This window comes from Lycorma delicatula, chromosome 4, assembly GCF_047948215.1.
Source record: "Lycorma delicatula isolate Av1 chromosome 4, ASM4794821v1, whole genome shotgun sequence".
In the NCBI taxonomy this organism is placed as follows: Eukaryota; Metazoa; Arthropoda; class Insecta; order Hemiptera; family Fulgoridae; genus Lycorma; species Lycorma delicatula.
In genome coordinates, this window is record NC_134458.1 from 8,367,821 (window position 1) to 8,387,977 (window position 20,157).

Here is a 20,157-nt window from a genome sequence, read left to right on the forward strand (position 1 = left end):
GGCCGCAAGAATGCTAGAAAACTTGGGCCAATCCGCCCGCCTGTGCAAGAAGCGCCCCTGCTGAACAGGGGCGTCCGCCCTAAAGGCATCGCGCAGCCCACCTATCCAATCAAAAACTATGAGCCGATGATCGCTTTCGCAATCATCGACTACCGACCAATTCAGAATCCTACCAGGGATATCCTTACCAATGGTAACATCAATGTTGGTACCAAGGAAGGCCCTCCGCAATCCCACTGCGCCGGCGAAAGTAGCCAACTCGCCGGCGACATTGAATACTTCAAAACGGTGCTGCGCGATGAAGCCTTCTAGAAGTTCATCGCCGTCATCTGTGATCCCACTGTGCCAAAGAAGCGATTTGGCGTTCGCATCAACTCCTATAAGAATAGGACGACCCGCTATCAGCCTGATAATTCTATCCCATCTTTCCAAGTGTAAGTCAGTGGAATCTCTGTACTGAAAGTACGAACTAACCACAACTAGGTCGAAACCATCCACAGCAAGCTTAACAACGACGTGATGCGTGTCATAGGCTTGCTGTATAAAGACACTATCTATGGACTTCCTGCACAGCGCGGCGGATTTGCTTTCGGCAACATGGAACTTATTCCAGCCTGAAAAACCTGGCAGGTCACCCTTGACAACGTATGGGTGTTGTAGAAGTAAAACATCGAGGCTCCGCTTTTCAACGACGTTACCTAACTCTACTTGGACCGCATAGGCACCCTGGGCATTGAGTTGGCCAAACCTAACCATCGAGCGAGTTGAAGTAGACCTCAACCGCTCTTAGATAACTACCTCACTCCCTACTGTTGATGGAGTGCCTATGACTCTTGCGTAACCGCTTGCAGTTAACTCTTTCTTTTGCGGACAATCGTCACGCTTGTGGCCCTCTTCACCACAATGCGCGCAGACCGACGCATACTTACAAAACTTGTCCCTGTGGCCAAACCTACAACATTTGAAGCACGTCAAGGTATTCCTTGACGCGACAAGAGACAAAATCAACGAAGACCCTACCCTCGGACAAAAACTTCTGGTGGAGACCAGCACCTAATTCGAAAACTCCGTGATACCGAGAGGCATCACGCTTTCCAATCTTGAAGACTAGCCTGCACTGCTCTTTGAACGAGGCCTCGTCCAAATCAGTATTCTGCTCTCGAATGAGAGACAGAACATCTTCATCGGAGAGACTCCGCTCGATGTCATATATAATGACTCGGGGCTTTCTCAACCGCTTGGGGTCCACCTTAACCTCAAGCTTCTGCACCGCTGGAGAGTCCTTGATGACTTGGACAGTCTCCTTATTGTCCGCAACAACAACTAACCCTTTACTGGTCTCCCTTATATCACGAATCCTAAGCCGATTCCGGTCACCACGAAGGGCTTCCCGGAAATCGCGCTTCAAGTCTTGACTCGTGGTCTTCGAGCCCTCTGCCTTATTCACGAAAATAACCTCCGGCTTCTTTACCGCCTTGCTGATCTCGCGTTTGGTTTTCAGGACCTCAGCGTAGCGCCTGGGCTGCACTGGGGCCTGGACAACCATCTTGGGAGCCTTGACCTCTTGGGGCTTGGAGGCCAAGACCTCAAAACCCTCACTAACCGGCTTAAAAGCTTCCCTCAACTTGCTAAGTCGAGGGAGAATTGTTTTCCTCGCCCCCGAACTGACTCCGCCGGGAAGTGTCAGAAAATCAACCAAGTAGTCCAGGTCCTCCTGGACTACTTTCAACAACAGGGCAGAACTGCTAGGTCTGCCCTTGGAATTTTTGAAAGCCTCAACTACAGGGGAGGACCGCACCTGGGTGGGTGCCCCTGTATCCATCGCTTCACTTACTTCGTCCTCTGAGGAGCTAGTCGACGGTACCGGCGCTGGTTTCCTCTTCCGCCTGGACTTCTTCACCTCTTGGAACTCCGACATGGCCGAAGATTCCCTAAGTCCTACTGAATTAACTAAAATCTCGCTGTCTTCCTCCTACTGGTCAAGTTTGGGCAAGCCCACAAAGTGACAACTATCCGCACCGAGTACGGGCAGCCGGAGACACTTGCGTTCTCCGGTCACACTTCGTACCTCTTCGCCGCTGCTGGAACGATTGATTGGTGCACTAGACGTACAAAAATGAACCACTGATTACGGCCCTCGCTCTGACAAGAGCGCAGAAGGACTAAAAGGCACGGCCTTTTTTCTGTCACGGGGATTAACGACCAGCAGTCGTTGCCACCCTTTCGCCACGTTGAGGCAGGTACGCGTCGTATAAGTCCACGCCAAATACACCGCAGCCAAGCTACAAGTGTTGAGTCTAAATTAAAATGCGTTAATCGTGAATACAGCGTTAAGATCAGCTAACCTCAATACTGTCGGAAGGTACACACACGACCGATAGCCAAAAGAACACTGATAATAAATTATACCACGGTGATACTCTGAGACGCACTAGGGACCAGAGCATCTATATACATGAACAGTGTGCTATACAAATATAGTGAAGAATACACCAAATTACATTCACTGGAAAAAAACTTAAATGTGTACAACTGGCAAATACAGCTATTGACAAATTTAAATACCAGTTGTCTAATTCAAACTTATTTGTGGTGCAATGCTTCTGAAGTAGAGTCCTTTTGGAATATATAAGATTGGGTCTTATGGGTTAGTTTTTTCTGACCATAACGACTAAGATAAGCAACTAACAGAAGCAGCCCTCATGTTTAAAGGTGATAAGATTAGGAGGTAAAATATTTTTACATTTTTCACAACAAAAACACTGTAAAAATTACAATGGAAAAATAAATTAGATCAAAAAGTGGTAACATATTCATGTTACGATTTATTACCTATCAGGTTGTGAGAGCCTATATTGAAATTTTGGATGAATTATTTTTTGTACCACTCTATGTGCCTCCTCAGGTAACGGTTCCAAATACTGCCCGGTATTTTGGGTATCATACTCACCTAGGTATACAACTATGTCTTGTAATTTAGCCCTGAAACAAAAAGAAACAAAAGAAAAAAATATATTTTGTTATAAATACTGCTTTGTTAGAGAGTTTATTTTTATAAAAATAATTATTAAATGAGTTATGTTATAGAGTAGATTTTGTGTTTGAAAGAAGCCTATCCATTATAGTAGCTAAGTGATATTTATATGTAGTTTTATCTGATCGGCATTTCAGCTTTATTGTACAACCACTGGAAGGAAATAGAATCCTTGAGTCAGGTCGTGTACTCTTCAGCACAGATAATCCAGCAGGGTCAAGCCTGCATTCCCAGAATTAATAATGAAGGAATTAAGAATAAGGAAAACAGATGAGTGGTGAGAAAGAATGATCTGTACCAATCACCATAGTTTACCATCATGTCCAGGAGTCAAGCTGTATTTGTTAGATAACATTGCAGTATGAAGTGAAAGATCCATCATCCATTAAAAGATCCATCATCTATTAAAAGGTATAACAATTGAAAATACAAGTAAAAAGTATATTAGTTAAGATATGAGAAAATCAATACCAAATCAGATGTTTTCTTATTGCTTTTAAGTATATTTAACTTTTTTTTCAAACTAGAAAATTAAAATTTTGTGCTTGAGCGTGCCTGGCTAAAAGTCTTTGATTATGGTACAAAACTGGAATTCTTACATTTTATGGATAAACCACTGTGAATAATGCAAATTGAAATATAGTTGATGTATTTCTTCGTTATATTAATGTTTTCCTGTAGGGTTTTTGGAAGTATATTGTTGGAAAATTTTATATTGTTTAAGTATATGATTTCATAAATATTTTTACAGAGTCTAAAATACACTCAATTTTTTGTGTGCTCTTTGTATAAGGTGATTGTAAAGGTTATCTATGTTTTTTTGTGTAACGTTTGGACATGTTCTTTGTGTAAGTGGTGGAATCTGCACACAATGTATCAAATTAAATATTTGTTGCAGTCAATATTCTTGTGTTGTGTTTCTTATCAATGTATTTTTATCAGTGAGTATTGATTTTGTATATTTTGCTTGTAGTTTTTGAAGCATCATTCTAATTATCTTTTCTGAAAATATTGGCAATTTTTGTGAATACTGATGATGTATGTTAGTGCTGAGTATTTTCTGTTACAAGACATAATTCTAATCTTCGTTATTTTATCATATCAACATCTTGACTCACACAGGGAAAGATACTTGTCTTGTGATGATCCTGATTGCCACACCAACCCCTTTGTTTCTAGTCCTGGCTTTACCAGAGGTCGTCTTTTAGACCCTCTAAACTTGATAAAACAACAGAGTTATCAGTTTGGTCTCTGTCAGGATGCCACCGATGCAAATTCCTTGGCAGAATTTCCATCAGTGTATTTACGCATCCTACTATCACCTTCATATGGTCTCTTCCAAACATGACCACTTATCATACTTTACAACCTTCAATTATCAAACTAACTGATTTGCGGAAGCGCGACCCCTGTGCCTTCCTCTAACACTGAAGGTTTCACAAAAAGTTTTCTTACATCTAACTTCAATTAGACTATGCACTCAGATCATTACTTGATTGAGAATTTAAACAGTAAAAATATTATCCTCATACCAACAAAACAAGTGTTGAAGAAACAGATTCACAGATTTAATAAGGCTCTAATGAAAACATATCCTATCTCTCTATGCTCTGGTTTGTTTTTGAAAGTGAGGTCAATGCCACACTGCAGCTCCATCACAGAGTTCTCCACACATCCATTCTCATCCTAATGGCAAATATCTCAGCTAACTGGGGCTCAATGCCAAAACACTTGATAAAGTAAGCACACAGGTGAGCTCCCAGCCTACTGGGTATTCTATCTATACATTTATAAACTATAAAGATGCTATTCTATCTATACATTTATAACAGCATCAGAACCCCTCAGCCATCCTTCGCAGGACTAAGAATCTAAGGAAGCCAGCAACTATGTTCCATTCTCTTTCAGTTTCCCAATTAACTTGCAGATCAAAACCAGAATTGATCCTTGATCTACTTTGGTAGGTTCAGTTTAGTACCTTTTATTTTGTTATCAATGTTGCAGAGAAATACCAGTTCGTAGCCCCCATAAGTGGGGGAGTGTCGGACTTGTACGGGTTCGGCTAGATGTTATTAAGAGCATATGTGTGACCGCACCCTACCGACTAAAACTCCTAGTTCACCGTTTCTCCGCACCCGAGGTCGGAACAGCAATTAAGCACTACACGACCCCGGGGGTGCCTTTGAGCTCGGGCGGGTCAAGAGTCCCCGTGCTTCATCACCATCTCCTATCCGCGCAGGCGCAGACAAACGATAGCTCCGCAGAGGGCTGTCTATAACCTCTTCGCTCTCCGGTCCAGCTCTTCGCCTGATCTCAGGATCAGGATCTCAGTTCATGACTGTTCATCTTCTTACGGTCTATCTTTCTGTCGCATGATGTTAGCCACGAAATTTGCTATTGTGACGAACCATTCTTCGTTATCCAACATTTTGGAGATTATGTTATTAACTTGAACTGGACCCACGGACGCTTCACATTCCTATCTCTCGTCGCGCCCTCTTCTACATAGGAACACTACATGCTCAGGGGTATCAGTTTCTGAACAGTAAGAACACTCCTTGTTTTCTGCACTTCTCCTGTAGTATAAATACGTCCTGAAAGCCCCGTGGCCGGTCAGAAACTGGGAGAGCCAATAACTCAGCTTCCCAAACTCCCTCCCGAACCACGGCGCAATATGCGGGATTGGTCTGTGGGTCCATCTACTTTTGTCAGTGGCATCCCACCTCGTCTGCCAATCATTCATCATGATCTCAAAAGACTGCTTTTTGTCTTTTCCATCATAAATTCTTTTACGGTGTTCAGCAAGATCTTTTAACGGTATCATTTGGGCAATCACCATAGCGACTTCGGTTGAAAAAAGCTGTATGCAGCTGCTACCCTTACAGCCATTCGACGTTGCATACTTTCCAGAAGTCGGCAATTACGTTTTATATTGATAGCCCTGTGCCACACCGGTATTCCGTATGAGAGAATAGAATTAACATGTGCGTATAGACGCCGCTTAGATGTACGCGGACCAGTGACATTCAACATCAGTTTATTTAGATCTCCGACTGCCCACTCTGCACGCAGACATACCTCTTTTGTGTGCCTCGTAAAGGACCTCCGGGTGTCCATCTAGATCCCGAGATATTTAACCGCATTCCGAACTTCCACCCGGAGCCCGTTCACTTGTAGATCAATATCCAGAATTCTCCTCCTACCTGTCATGGACAACAAGGACGTTTTCTCTGAACGCAGACAAAGACCTTTATTTCTCATCCAGTCTTGGACTTTCGTCACCGTCTCTCCTGCAATCCTATTTACTTCATACTCAGTCTTTTCTGTAAGCAGTATAGCAATATAATCAGCATAAGCTAAGACCGTAGCTCCTACCGGGAAGTCTGTGCTGAGCAACCCATCATATACCATATTCCATAATATGGGACCCAACACGGACCCTTGCGGAACACCACACGTGACTTTGAATTTAATTGTCCCATCCCCTATTATATAGGTTGAAAAACGTTCGGATAGATAATTCTGGATCAGTCTTTGCAAAGAGCCTTGTATTCTTTTATCTCTGATGGCAGCGAAAATCGATTCCCATCGAAGGGAACCAAAAGCGTTCTTTACGTCTAATGTAACCAACACAGGTATTCGCCTGGTCCTTCGTGATTCAGCAGCAGCCTGGTCTGCCATTTCAATAATAAAATTTGCCGCGTTAACTGTCGATCTCCTTTCACGAAAACCAAAACGGTTTTCGTGAAAACTACCGTTCGCTTCTACATCATCAAGAATTCGTTTAGCTCTCATTCTTTCTAGCAGTTTGCATATATTGTTAGTCAGCGAAATCTGTCTGTAGGCTTCGGGTTCATCCACAGTATTAGGCTTCCGGATCAAAATTGTTCTGGTTTCTTTCCATGACCTTGAAATTTCTCCAATTTGTAATATGTTGTTCATTACTTCAAGAACGACCACCGGTATTACCTCTATGATAATCTTGATCACTTCATCAGGGAGACCATCTGATCCTGGACTCTTTTTTAATATCATTTTGCGTCCAGCGGCAAATAATTCTTCTATCTGGAAAGGTTCTATCTCTTTGACGGCTAAAAATCCCTCTGTGATTTAGGAGCCGCCGGAAACAGGGCAGCCACACAAGTCCGTACCCTCTCTTCTGTAAGTATCGGCAATCTTCTACTAAGTCGTTTTGTGACTACCCTGTAACCTCTTCCCCAGGGATCTGTGCCAACTTCAGCTTTCAATTATTTCCGTGCTACCTTCTTTGCCTCTTTAATCTTGTAGCAATATAAATTTCTGGCTGCAATATAATCTCGGTGTACACCTATCCTTTGTTCTTCCACACCTCGTCTCGCAACTCACTGATCGCGCGTGGTCGGCTCGACGCCGACCACGCGCGTTGTCTGAATGTAGCCACTTCTGAAGTCCATCAATACGCGTGTCTATTAGTAAAGCATGGAACAACTACCTTAGCTCTGTCACATTCACCTTTAATTATTGTATAAAATTCTTCCGGAGAGGCCTCTCCCCAAGGTATTCGGCCTATTGCTTCAGCGAATCTTTTGCATCCAGAAATCGTTGTAATCATTCTTTGCGAATGCCTTCTATTCTCCACTCTATTTAATTCGTAGTTTACCATATAATGGTCTGATTAGCTCTCTTCCTGCATAACTCTCCAACCCCGATAATCTCCTAAATAGTTATCGTACACAAAAGTTAAATCTATTACCGAAGTTGATAGAACCCTATGCAAGGTGACTGCTTCTTCGTTTAAACACGCCAGGCCCCAAGAGTTAATTCTTACTGCCAGTAAATTATCACGTATATTATGCACATCACCCCCGAATTCCGGTGACTTTACGTTAAAATCACCAGCCATAAGAATTTTTCTGCCTCTACACTGACGAACCACTTCTTCTAAAGCGTCCAGAAAACCAACAAAATCTTCAGTTGTAGTATTTGGGGAGTGGTAGCAAGAAATTACTACCACACCCACTAAATCCGGCCAAACAAAACCAGAGCCGTTACCATTTCCAGCCACCGCAACCCGGGCCACCGGAAAGCCAGTAACGGCATTCATAATTGTGTCCACGAGCCATGTGGGTTCAGTCACAGCCCCTCGATTTGGTTTGGAAAGCAGGATATTCTCTACATTATTTCTGAGTGCCACTTCCCATGTCAAATCAACGGACTGTCTACACTGGTTAGTATTTAATTGCACTATCTTCATTATATTTTATTACATTCCACAGTTTTGTGATCCTTCGAACCACATATAGCACATACTCTGGGGAATTCACACTGTGCGTGCCTATGCCCTTCTCTGCCACAACGAAAACATAATTTAGTTCTGTCTATGTCCCTGCAATTAGCCGAAACATGGCCAGAGGCCCAACACCTATAGCAATGGTCTTCATCTATTCTTATATATGTGCGACCTGAAATCCACCCAATCAATCTTAACCCTCTGTTCTGTAAGTTTTTTAGCTGCCTTGTATGTCATAATCAGGGTGGCTTTTTGCATTGAACCATAGACAAGTCCTGTCCTTTTTTAAGTGAAAGGACATCATTGATTTCATCAGATGATACTCGTTCTTTCATAGATTTTAATAACTCTGCATACGAACGGCCTGCTGATTTTATGACCAGTATTTTAGCATCTTGATTCACTGGTTTTACTACTTCTATGGTCTTTTTACCTCCTAGTACCACCTTCTCCAATTTGGAGAAAAAAACTCTTATAGCTTTTTCTTTGTCTCTACCAATATATTCCAGCAGACATCTTGCAGAATGATCATTTTTATCTGCTGGCAGATGAAAAACCGGGTTGTCAACATCTCTGAGTATAACCTTATATGCTTTCAAAAGATCAGTCAGTACTTCTTGTTCATCCTTTGAGTTGTAGAATGCAGTGTAACTCACTGCCCCAGGCATTTCCATCTCCTCTCCAAGTATTACGGAAGCTTCTATTTTGTCTCTTATAACCTGATCCATTTTTGCTTTGCCTTCCCTGAGTAAAGCCAGTGCCAGTCCTTTAAGAGAACCCTATCTATTGTGTCAACACAGTTCTCCTCAGCTAAATCTATCAGCTGTACTATATCATCAGTACCTCCAGTCTGTTTAATTATCTCGGTCGTCACCATAGTTGATACCAGCCATCTACGTGAAGCTACAGATACCAATTCCTCCTCAGTCATACCTCTCTCTAATTTTTCTTCAATACATTCTGTTTGTGTTGCCATCGTAAGATTACCTGTTGGATGGGATTGTTCCAACAGTTGGGAAAAAATCATGAGCCAACAATGTAAGTTCTTTATCCAGTAACTTTATCTCCCTTTTCATGCTGCAGTCGATAAAACTACTCAGGTCGTCTGCAAGTAATTCAAGTTTAGCAACAAGGGTTCGTAAATCAACACTCTGTTCCTCTTCATCTGATGAAGCTACCCGGATTCGTTTGCTGCCTGCCTCTTCTGAGTGGTCAGAAGTACTATTTTCTCACCAGTCTCTTCTGTCTCCATTACCAATGATGATGAAGAGCCATGGATAGAGCGTTTCCTCCTTATAGGCGACATCTCCAGTTTTTTTGTAGCCTTAAATGGATTTTCTTCCATACACTACTCTTACTCCTCACAAAAAAATTTTAAAACTTTTTGACTTCAGAAATACACTCAGCGCTCGATTCCGAGTAAATCAAGTATCCACTCGGCACTTTTAGAGGGGGGATCGGTGGCAGGAAGGTTGGGGGGGTCTGAAAATGTATCCACCCAAATTTGAGGTCGGATTTGGGTGATATCGGATTTGGATGAGGTCGGATATGGTCAGGAGATAGGAAAGGTTGCAGTTCAGATAGAACCAGTAGGATTTGGATGGGGGATGGAAAACAAGGGGATAATGGGAAAAAAGGAATACCCTATATAATGATCTCAAACACATAAAAAAAATTTCACTAGCCTGGATTTAAAGAAATTATTCCAAGTCCATAAAAGTGTAAACAAGTTACATCACTGCACTAGAAAAATCTTATAAAATAACTTAGAAAATTTTTCTTCAATCCACAGATTATGTTGCTCCTATTATACATTCTTTTTATGGAGTATATAATGTACTTCAGAAAAACTTAATAACTAATTAGTCTGTTGTCCAAATCACTTAAAATTTTACACACACTTCCGTTAACTATCCGCCTTCAAAAACTGTACGTCAGGTAAAAACCGGTAAAACCCAAAAAACAAGACTGAAATTGCAGAACAACTAGAGACACGTGCTAACCGCAAGAAATCCACCACTCAGCTTAGTACCTGGGGCATGGGGCAGATATATAAGACATGGTGCATATCATCAGTGGCCCTACACTCCAGACACAAGCCTGAATTAACCAAACCAAATTTGGCCAACGTATCTCAAAAAGCACCATGTCCCATGAAACTGTGTAAATGCCAATAGGGGAAAATCCACCTAACTACCTGCATACTTCTCACACCAGGAAAAATACCATGTATGTAATGGCCATTGAACGATTCAGTCCATCTGACCTGCCATAAATGGAAACTTTGGCTGTCTATTTCTTTATGTGCCCAGAGGTAAATTGGCCTACCTTCTTAGGATTATAACTTAATTGGCACTCAGTCACAAGGATATCAATGAGCTTAATACCAGAAATAACAAGGACCATCTCTCGAGAGACAGTCCTATAGGCACCAATCACAGATAACAATAGGAGATGCTGGGCTCTCAACAAATTATTCCTACAGCATTTTTACCTCATTTGAGCCCAGCCAGGTGCAGCATAAAGCATTATAGCTTCGTATACACCCTTACATAGAGCACGTATGTTTCTGAAATTAAGGCCCCAATCGAGGTGAACTGCTCTCTGAACTCAAAGAAAGTAGAGCAAGCCTTTTTGGCACATATTGAAAGTGTTCCTTGAATCTAAGATCCTCATCATGGATAACAACTAGATACTTCTATAATGAACATATCTAATTCGATGACCTCCCATTGATCATGAGGTCATTGTGTAACAGCTAGTCTGCCTTTGAGCAATATCATTGTTGTTTTCTGTGGGCTAAACACTATCTTATGTTGCAAACTCCACAACTGGAGTATCTTGCAAGCCTGGGCTGACCTGAATTCGATATCATTCCTCAAATCTCCTTTAACCAAAAGCCTATCATCTGCATATGCAATGACGCCGCATCCACCGCAACATCTTAGAGAAACTGAAAGTATAAGTATAAAAAGAAGATCAAATATGGAACCCACATTTATTGAACCAGTTTCTGTACAATGTTAAAGTTAAATAACATTGAGAAAAGTATCATTACTTCCTGTAGACGTTTATTAGTGCCTAATCACCATAGCAGTCAATGTGTCTTAAAAAAATGTATCTCATTCTTTTGTATAAATTTTGATACAGATACCAGCTATAGTGAATCATTTGCTGAGTGAAATACTTATAATAACTGAATAGTTTACAAAGCCAATTAGATAATCTTATTAAACCACTAGAATTTAATAAAGTGATTTATTTTAGATACAGCTAAAGTGAATCACTGTTCAGTGTAGTGCATAATTTCAACTGTTACTTACTAGTTCAAGAAAACACATTCGTTTTATATTTAACTTTCAAGGGACATAAGAATATCAAGGGACTGATTGTGGGTACATTCAACTTCACTCTTATGGCAGAGGTTTAGCTGAATGAAAAAGAACATATTTTCAAAAAAACTTGTCACAAATAACTTATGAATTTGAAGTATCTGCTGGGTGGTTTACTGCTATCCTCTGTTTCAAGGATTTGATTTTGAAGTATATTTTATGCTGTTTATCTAAAGTATAATTTCCAGATAAATAGTGAAACTGAAATAAAAATTATAACACTCCCTGAACTAATAACTAGTATTACATAGCTATGGGGTTCAGATCAAGATTCTTTCATTGGAAGTCCATTCTACCCCAAAGAACAGTTTAACATGAAATAAATATAGTAGTGTGCATTCATTTTTTGATAGCAAATGAATCGATTTCACTTCATAAAAACTGCAGCATTTTTGATAATTAAGACCAATATACCTTCTTGCAATGATATGGTTAAAATATTTTTTGAATCCTAACAACAAACACATCCCTCATTACCTGTAATTCAAATTATTTGTTTACCTGTGAATACAATGAGCAGCTGTAGCAACAAACCAACGACTGACAAGAACACCACCACACTGGTAACCTGATATTCTTATATGTGCCTGCCATGGAAGTTCTCCAAAATAAGCTTCATTTCCTCCAATTATTCTTTTTTGCAATGATACCACTGGGATTCCACAATCTGAAAGATAAAATATTTTGCTTAGAAGACAAAAATCTCTCAGAAACAAAATAATCTAATTGATAGAATGATACTTTCAAGGAAATTTAACAGAAATCTGTTAAACTTACCGAATGAATTTAAAATAATACCTAAAGCCCTTTTAATTGAAAAAAAAAAACATGACAACTAATGCATCCAATGGATGATTTGAGAATAAAACTATGAAAATCATGTTTTTAAGTGATCACTGCAATCATCTTTTAATTAATCTTTCTTAAATCAACTTTTAATTTCACAGTAGTATGCAAATTAATCCATACACAAGGAATTTATTGTTTATTTCTGTGGCTAAACAACACTGTTTATGTTGTAGCTACAATGCTTTACCACACCCATTCTTTAAGTTGTCTGTGTAATGTGAGGTTATTGTTCTTTGGTTATTTAGCAATTTTCATGTTATAAGTAGTGTTTAATGAAAGTTTATTCCATTTTTTATTACAAAATCATATTTTTTATTCTGTATGTCTTGAATATATAATAATAGACATAACTCCAATAAAGCATTCAAAAATTGTTTCTCTTTCTGAGCGTACCAGTATACCATAACAACAAATAGCGTTTGAGTGTGGTGGTGGACTACGAACAGTGAATGCTATTTTAAAAACTGGTTCCTTTCTACCTCAAAGGAAAGGTAAATGTGGCCAAATAAGAAAAACTACTCCAATACAGGATCAGTTATTAGTGAGAAAAAGTAAACTTGATCCAAAATTATCAGCTGTGGACTTAGATTGAGAATTAGCAGCCAGTGGAGCAGATTTAGATGCTGACTTCTTGCAGCTGGAAAAAAAGCTTGTTGGCCAGCTAAATGCAGGTTTTAACACCAGCAATGTGCAAAAAAGGGTCTTGTTGGCCAAAGCACATGCTAACTGGACCAAAGAAGACTGGAAAAATGTTATGTTTTCTGACAAGTCACATTTTTATATTCAGGGCCAAAGGGTTCCATATATCAGAAAAGCATCAGATGAAAATACATCACTGGCTCTATCCAACAATCAGTTAAACGTCCCCAGAAAAAATTATTTTGGTGTTTCACATTTGAAGGCTCTTGTTCATTACTTCCAGTCGATACTATGTTGAAAAGTGATGGATATATCAAGATTCTGAAACAAAGGGTTGTGACACAACTTCAAAATAAATTCCCACAAGGCAATAAAATGTTCTAACAAGATTTGGTATCATGCCATACTGCCAATAAAGTGAAAAAATTTTTCAAAGAACAAAACATTAAAGTGTTTCCATGACTAGGCAACATCCCTGACTTAAACCCAATTGAAAATCTTTGAGTAAAGAACAAATAATGTTATAATAAAAAAACAACCCTCAAAAATGAATTCTACCACAAAAATTGACCTCATTAAAGAAATAATATTAATACAGTTTCATGATGAAGAAATCAAAAACTGTGTACAATTGTTGAATCGATGCCAAATTGTGTATGTGAAGTCATTAGAAATAAAGGACATATTATTTACTAAATGTTCACAAATTTTACAGATATAGATGTATGTATATATATATATATATATATATATATATCTTTTTTTTAAATAAAGTTACTTTTTATTAAATAACATCTGTACTTAGGTTATGGAATGAATTTCTGAGCAATGAAATATGCAAGGAATGGGAACTGAACCCATGGCCTTCAGTTGGTCAGATGGTTGATCTTCACTGCCAAGGAAACAATTTATTTATTTTGGTTACATGTTACCATTGTCCTAACTGATGATTTTTAACTGTACCATGTCTATAATGTAATTGTTCTAAGAGTGTTCAACAAAAACAAATGTCAAATAGAATCTTTTACAAAATATTTTTAAAATGTATATCCATTTCTGACTACACACTAGAAACTGAATCAAATAAGAAGCTAAACTTCATTGCTTATAATCACAAGAATAGATATTAATAAACACAGTTTCAAAAATTACAGAAAGTACACCCCCACAGATGTTCCACATAACTCATCAAACCAACCTACACAACACAGATTTGTCTCTTACTTTTTAGTAAACCACTTTATCCTCAATTGAGGTTCTTAAACCTCATTTCTTAGATTCTGGCTGAAAACAAAAAAAAAATGAATCAACGCAATAAAATACATTTTACAACAACTCATACACATAGACCAGCTCCTATATAAAGATAAAACAATAAATACTCTGAATCTACCACTAATAATCTAACACATAATTTTTGTCATAACAAAAAATGCAAAATGTTGTTACACCATGAAGGAAACTAAACTAAAAAAGTAGTTTTGAAAACTAACATTCACCTTAATACTCAGTAACATTCAAGACAAAAAACATAATTCCAATGATTTGTGCTAATTTAACATAAAGGGCAACAACAAAAAGTATTAAAAAAACTGAAATATGTGAACACATTCACCCATAGTCTGGCAGCATGTTAAATGACCAGCTACAAATTACATACCCTCTATGATGGAATCACAAGAATAACTTCCTCCCCCATATTTAATACATTTCCCTCCACTTAATGTTGTTTCTTCCCTGTTACAGACATTTTAAATCTAAGTCCTTTAGGTTTAAGTCCATTAAACAGTAGAACGTTGGGAGTATATACTATCAGACAGTGTATCTTTTCACCAAGGAAAAATTAGTGTTTCAATATAGTGTATTATAGTATATTCAGTTTTTAATTTAATTATACAGTTATATTTCACTGAAAAGGTAATGTCAAAATATTCAGGTAAATTTAAATCTAACAGTTTATTTATGGAAAAACACCTTGAAATTTAAGTTTTTTTTTTAAAGGCATTATACAGCCACAAAAGACAATTTACATTTGAATAATTTTGTATCATCCTCATAAACAGTAAGTAAAGATTTGTTAATACAATTTTAATCGCCAGATTTATGCTTAATATTAGCATTTTTTTCTGATTGAGAATGCAGTTTACTAGTACAACTTTATTTTAGATACCTCCTTACTTTAACAATCTACAATTTTATGACAAATATAAAGAAAATTTCAAGTATTAAGTTCTTCAATCTAAATACTTAACTAATTATAATTATTATTTTCTCTGTCAATTTATATCTTTTGATTAATTCTTATATTATTTTCAAACTGAATTTCTTCCCCAGCAACTGAACCATGACATTTTAGTATTTCCTGTAAACTCATTAGTTTCTAATAGAAGTACAATAAGTAACTAAGATTCTTCATTTTTTCTCTTTGGATTACTACTCTAAAATTTTTTATTTATTTATTTCACCATTTCCACATACAAGTTAAAAGGAAATAGGGATAAACTACATCCTTTCTTCAATCCTATTTTTATAGTGGAGTTTGCCTTTTTTCACATTGTGCTCAAATCATAGAAACATACTGTTGTACAGTTTGTAAAAAACTTTTTTATCTCTGAATTTTTACCTTATACATCAAACTTTAAATTCAACTCCACATTACTATAAAAGGCCACTATGCTTCAAATTTTTTATTTATCTTGCTTTCTAGAAAAAAATATACAGGGCTCCCACATTACTGTAGGAGGGTACTATGCTTCACATTTTTTTTATTTATCTTGCTTTTTAGAAAACAATCCACAGGCCTCCTTAATATGTATTAAAAGGGATTAAAATATAAGCCTAGCTTTATACTATAAATAGCTCAGCTTCAAGCTGGTTTCTTGTTCAAATACTGGATAGGAAACAGAGATCTCTGGATAGGTCCAACAAAGTACAAAATGTATGAACCTTTAAAAGTCTATATACCCTTAGTTTGGATGCAATGAGCATTTGTAAAAAAAAACCACCACATAGAAAAAGATGAAGGATAAAGAAAAACTGTGAACACTCAGAATGTGAAACTACCTCTACAGGGACTATGAAATGAGACAAACTAGTGTTTTACCTAATGTAGTGCTTCTAGATTACTACATAAGTTGTCCACTAAAAGCAATGAGCATCCATCCTGCCCAATATTCCTCAGAAAATTAGGGTATTTTTACCAGGATGTAAGCAATAAATTACAGACCATCAATTTTATATTGTCCAGCTAAAACTTTGCTGTAAAAAATGTAAGAAATGAAAAATCATTGGAGAGAAGACTCAGGTTATCTTCAAAGTAACCCTCACCTCTAGAACTCAGTGGAATATGGAATAATCCAAGTAAATTATAAACCATTCAATCAGATACCCAATGGAAAATTCCTTATGTTCATATTTAGTTCCTATCTAAATGTTTAACTATGAGGAATTTTTACTTTATATATAAAAATTCATGAAATAAACTTAAACGTATTGGTTAAAATAATAGTAGGTTATACAATCACTTCACCAGCATCGGTGGGAAAAACAATATCAGTGTCTCCCCTTCTAATGGGTTGATAACTAGGCATTCTTGCTGGAATGCAACATGTGAAAACCCACTCAGCTATTACATCTCCAGATGTACATCCTCTTTCTAGGCGCCCACCTGAAAAAAAAAACAATCAATTGTACATCACTCTTCAGTAAATAAAAAAGGATCGCTTCTTGGCCTCTAGCCCCATGCTGTATAACTTTTGAATACTGCTGGTGATTTGCTTTAACAAGTACAGTGTGCCTACGTTCACACTGTCGAGGCTGACAACGAGCAATGACTGTCAGTCAACGTGCATTGTAGTGGGGTATAGGCTACACAACTGTGTTGTGTGTTGCAGGAGTACCACTGTCTGTTAAATAAGGACGTTTCCTTTGTTTGAATTGTGTCCTCATTTTCATAGGTTCATGAGGCCAATAAAGTTTTCTGATCCTCTGGCAGGTTCGGGAAGCGATTTCGCTCCGACCTCGCCGGTGGTCTACATTAGGAGTTTTTAGCTTTTGACGTTTCGAGCAGGGTTACGTGAGAACAGGTAGCTTTGTTGGGAATAGAAACCACTGAACCCTCCCCTTGCTATGGGTTAGGTGCTAGGTTCATTCAGGCTGTGTACGTAGTGCCTGGAGACACAGTCAGTGCTTTTTCTTTAAGCGAGTATGGAGCAACACGGGGGAGGTTGTTTGAACGACTTGGTCGGTTTGGCCAAGGACTTGATGGCCATGATCCCTTCAAGGCTAGAAGGTCGAACGGCAGGTCTCCGCCGAGACCCCAGTCCTCCGTAAAGGAGGTCTCGGAAGTCTCCACGGGACAGGTACTGCGCACTAGTGCGGCGGTTTGCACTAAAAATCCTGCTGTAGCCTCAGCGTCAAGCTGTGCGGGGAAGACCACGGTCGGAACCGTGCAGGGAGAGCTGGTCTCTGGAGGTGCAACCAGTCGGAAGGGCGCCTCCCCAATAAGTCGAGCGTGGCGAAGGACAGTGGAGTGGAGGTCAGCCCTACGCCGGAGGTCTCCGGAGTGAAGCCTTCTTTAGGGAGGTCTAGCTCTGGAGCTGATGGTTTGGGGAGGATCAAGAAGATGCGGTCTGCATGGACTAAATTCTCCTCTAAAAAGGAGTCTCGGATTTCGATGGAGTGTCGGCAGTTGCTCGACGCTTACCTATCCAAATGTAGTTTAATGGTCGCTGAGCTGGTTTTAAAGTGTGAAGGCTTCCAGGGCGCCAACCCAGCCCTTGATACAATTGTGTCAAAGCACACGGACAAATTCGACTAGGTGGTGGAGGGAGTCAGGGGTTTCAAGCAGGTGACGGGTGAAGCTCTTGGCGAACTTCACAAAATTAAACGGCTGGAGGAGAAGGTTAAGAAGCCTATTTCCTTTGCCGCGGTAACTGCCGCTCCTGGGCCTAAGCGGCCTAGTCCACCGCTGCCAGTCAAGGTTCCGGCTGCCAAAATTAAGAGGGCCACTGTTAAGGTGGTCCCGATTACACCTGATACGGGGGCTTCGTCAACAGTGACTGAGCTAACCCTAAAAAATGTCCTGGACCCACGGAAAGAAAAGTTCCAGATTTCCCGGATCACGAAAACAAGGGTCAATGGCGTCGTGATGGAGGTTGTAAATGAGCAGCAGGCGAAGCAGCTGCTGAAGGCCGACGTTCTTAAGAAGAACGGACTGAATGCTCAGTTGCTGGCCAAGCGGAGGCCGCAAATATTGGTCTATGATTTTCCGAGGGCAACGAGAGTAGAGCAGGCCCAAAATCCTCCGGGCCAAAGACAGCCGAAATCCTGTGTTGGATATGGCTGTTGAGGACTTCCTCAAGGGAAGCAGGGAGGTTCGGCAGTTGGAGCGAATAAAGGCCCCAAAGAGCCACTGGATAATGGAGACCTCGCCAAAGATCAGGCAAATCTTGGTGGCCAAAGGTCGTCGGCTGTTCCTTGGGTGGATCTCTGCAGGGTTGTCGACCATACAGAAGTACCCCGGTGCTTCAAATGTCAAGGCTTGGTCACACCTCTCTCCGCTGTAGAGCACAGTTGGAGATGTGTGGCCATTGCGCCCTTGCTGGGCACAGGGCAGCTGACTGCCCTAATAAGACCGTTCCTGTAATTGCGCTTCCTGTGCCTTGGTAAAAGGCTTTGATGCCGGACACCGGGTCGGGGGAAAACAATACAGGTCGCACGACATAGATCGGGCGAAGATCGTGAATAATACGGCGTATGGCGACGCCTGAATTGCGGGAAACTTTCGAGGACGGTCATCACCACATCGAATGCTTGCGCCTGGGGCAATTAAACCTGCATCAATGAAGCCATGAGGATCCTTGAGGAGTACAACCTCGAGGTTCTCTTGGTCCAGGAGCCGTACACGGTCGGGGATACGATGGTCGGCTTCCACGGAGTTGATGTTATTCAATCTCGTGGAAGACGACCGCTGTCTGCGATCGTAGTCGGCTCGTTCTCGTCAGGTGCTTTCTAGACGCCCCAGTTTTCTGATGAGCAGTTCACCGTCGTGCGAGTCACAAGGGGTACGCTCGATGTGGTACTAGTGTCGGGATACTTCCAGGTTGGATGGAGTATCGACGTCTTGCTGGCGAAGTTGGGACGGATCCTGAATGGTCTCCCGGGTATCAGAATGCTGGGTGCTCTGGACGCTAACGCCAAGCCTTCCGCCTGGGGTTCACCACTCACTGGCCTTAGAGGCGCTGGTCTCGCAAAGTTCGTAGAAGCCAGGAACCTCTATAGGAGGCAGAACAACCGCCGATATCCTCTACCGAACTGGGGGAAAGTTACATCGACGTCACCAAGGTGACGGGCGATCTACTTTTGAGTACAAGTGGTTGGATTGTATGGCCTGAAACCAGTGTGAGTGATCATAGGTTTATAACCTATGAGATCGCTATTAGACCGCGGAGGCGGTCTAATAGATCAAAATTCGGGTTGCTATAACCTAAGGGACCTGGATCACGAAAGGCTGCGGTGCGAGAGTGCGGCTGTCTTACAGGGGTTGGAATGGTGCATGGAGCACAGGGAGGAGGTGGAATTGATGGCTGATCAACTCGGCCGGGCCATCAAGACTAACTGCGATATGGTCCTACGGCGGCTCAGGCCAATATCGGACCCTTGGGTAGTAGCCAGTCCGCTGATCTGCGAGTGCCTGGAGCCGTCATGACCTTCGCTTCCGGGGAGCCGTCTGTTTAACGCAAACGAAAACCCGGCAAAAACTGGTTGTCCTTTGACCTGAGCGTGCTTCATGCAAGAGTTAGAACCGCGCGTAGAAGATACTAGCGTCGCTCCCTAACGGGGATTATCGTTGACAGCGTGCGCGCTGAGGATATGCGGATCTACCGGCGCGCCCGTAGTGAGTACGTTCATACTATCAAGGAAGCGAAACTCAAATTTTGGCAAGACTCCATACGCGATTTGCAGCGTAACCA

General features: G+C 40.4%; 1 protein-coding gene across 2 annotated transcripts in view; it reads right to left on the reverse strand.

The window, feature by feature from the left end:
• Positions 1–20,157, reverse strand: part of LOC142322812 (serine proteinase stubble) — a 75,151-nt gene that overhangs the window by 17,545 nt on the left and 37,449 nt on the right. For both annotated transcript variants that reach the window (XM_075361883.1, XM_075361881.1), the window contains 3 exons: positions 16,713–16,850; positions 12,197–12,362; positions 2,833–2,982 (listed from right to left, as the gene is read on the reverse strand). In XM_075361883.1, the coding sequence (XP_075217998.1) occupies positions 2,833–2,982; positions 12,197–12,362; positions 16,713–16,850 (454 nt within the window). The remainder of the gene's footprint in view (positions 1–2,832; positions 2,983–12,196; positions 12,363–16,712; positions 16,851–20,157) is intronic.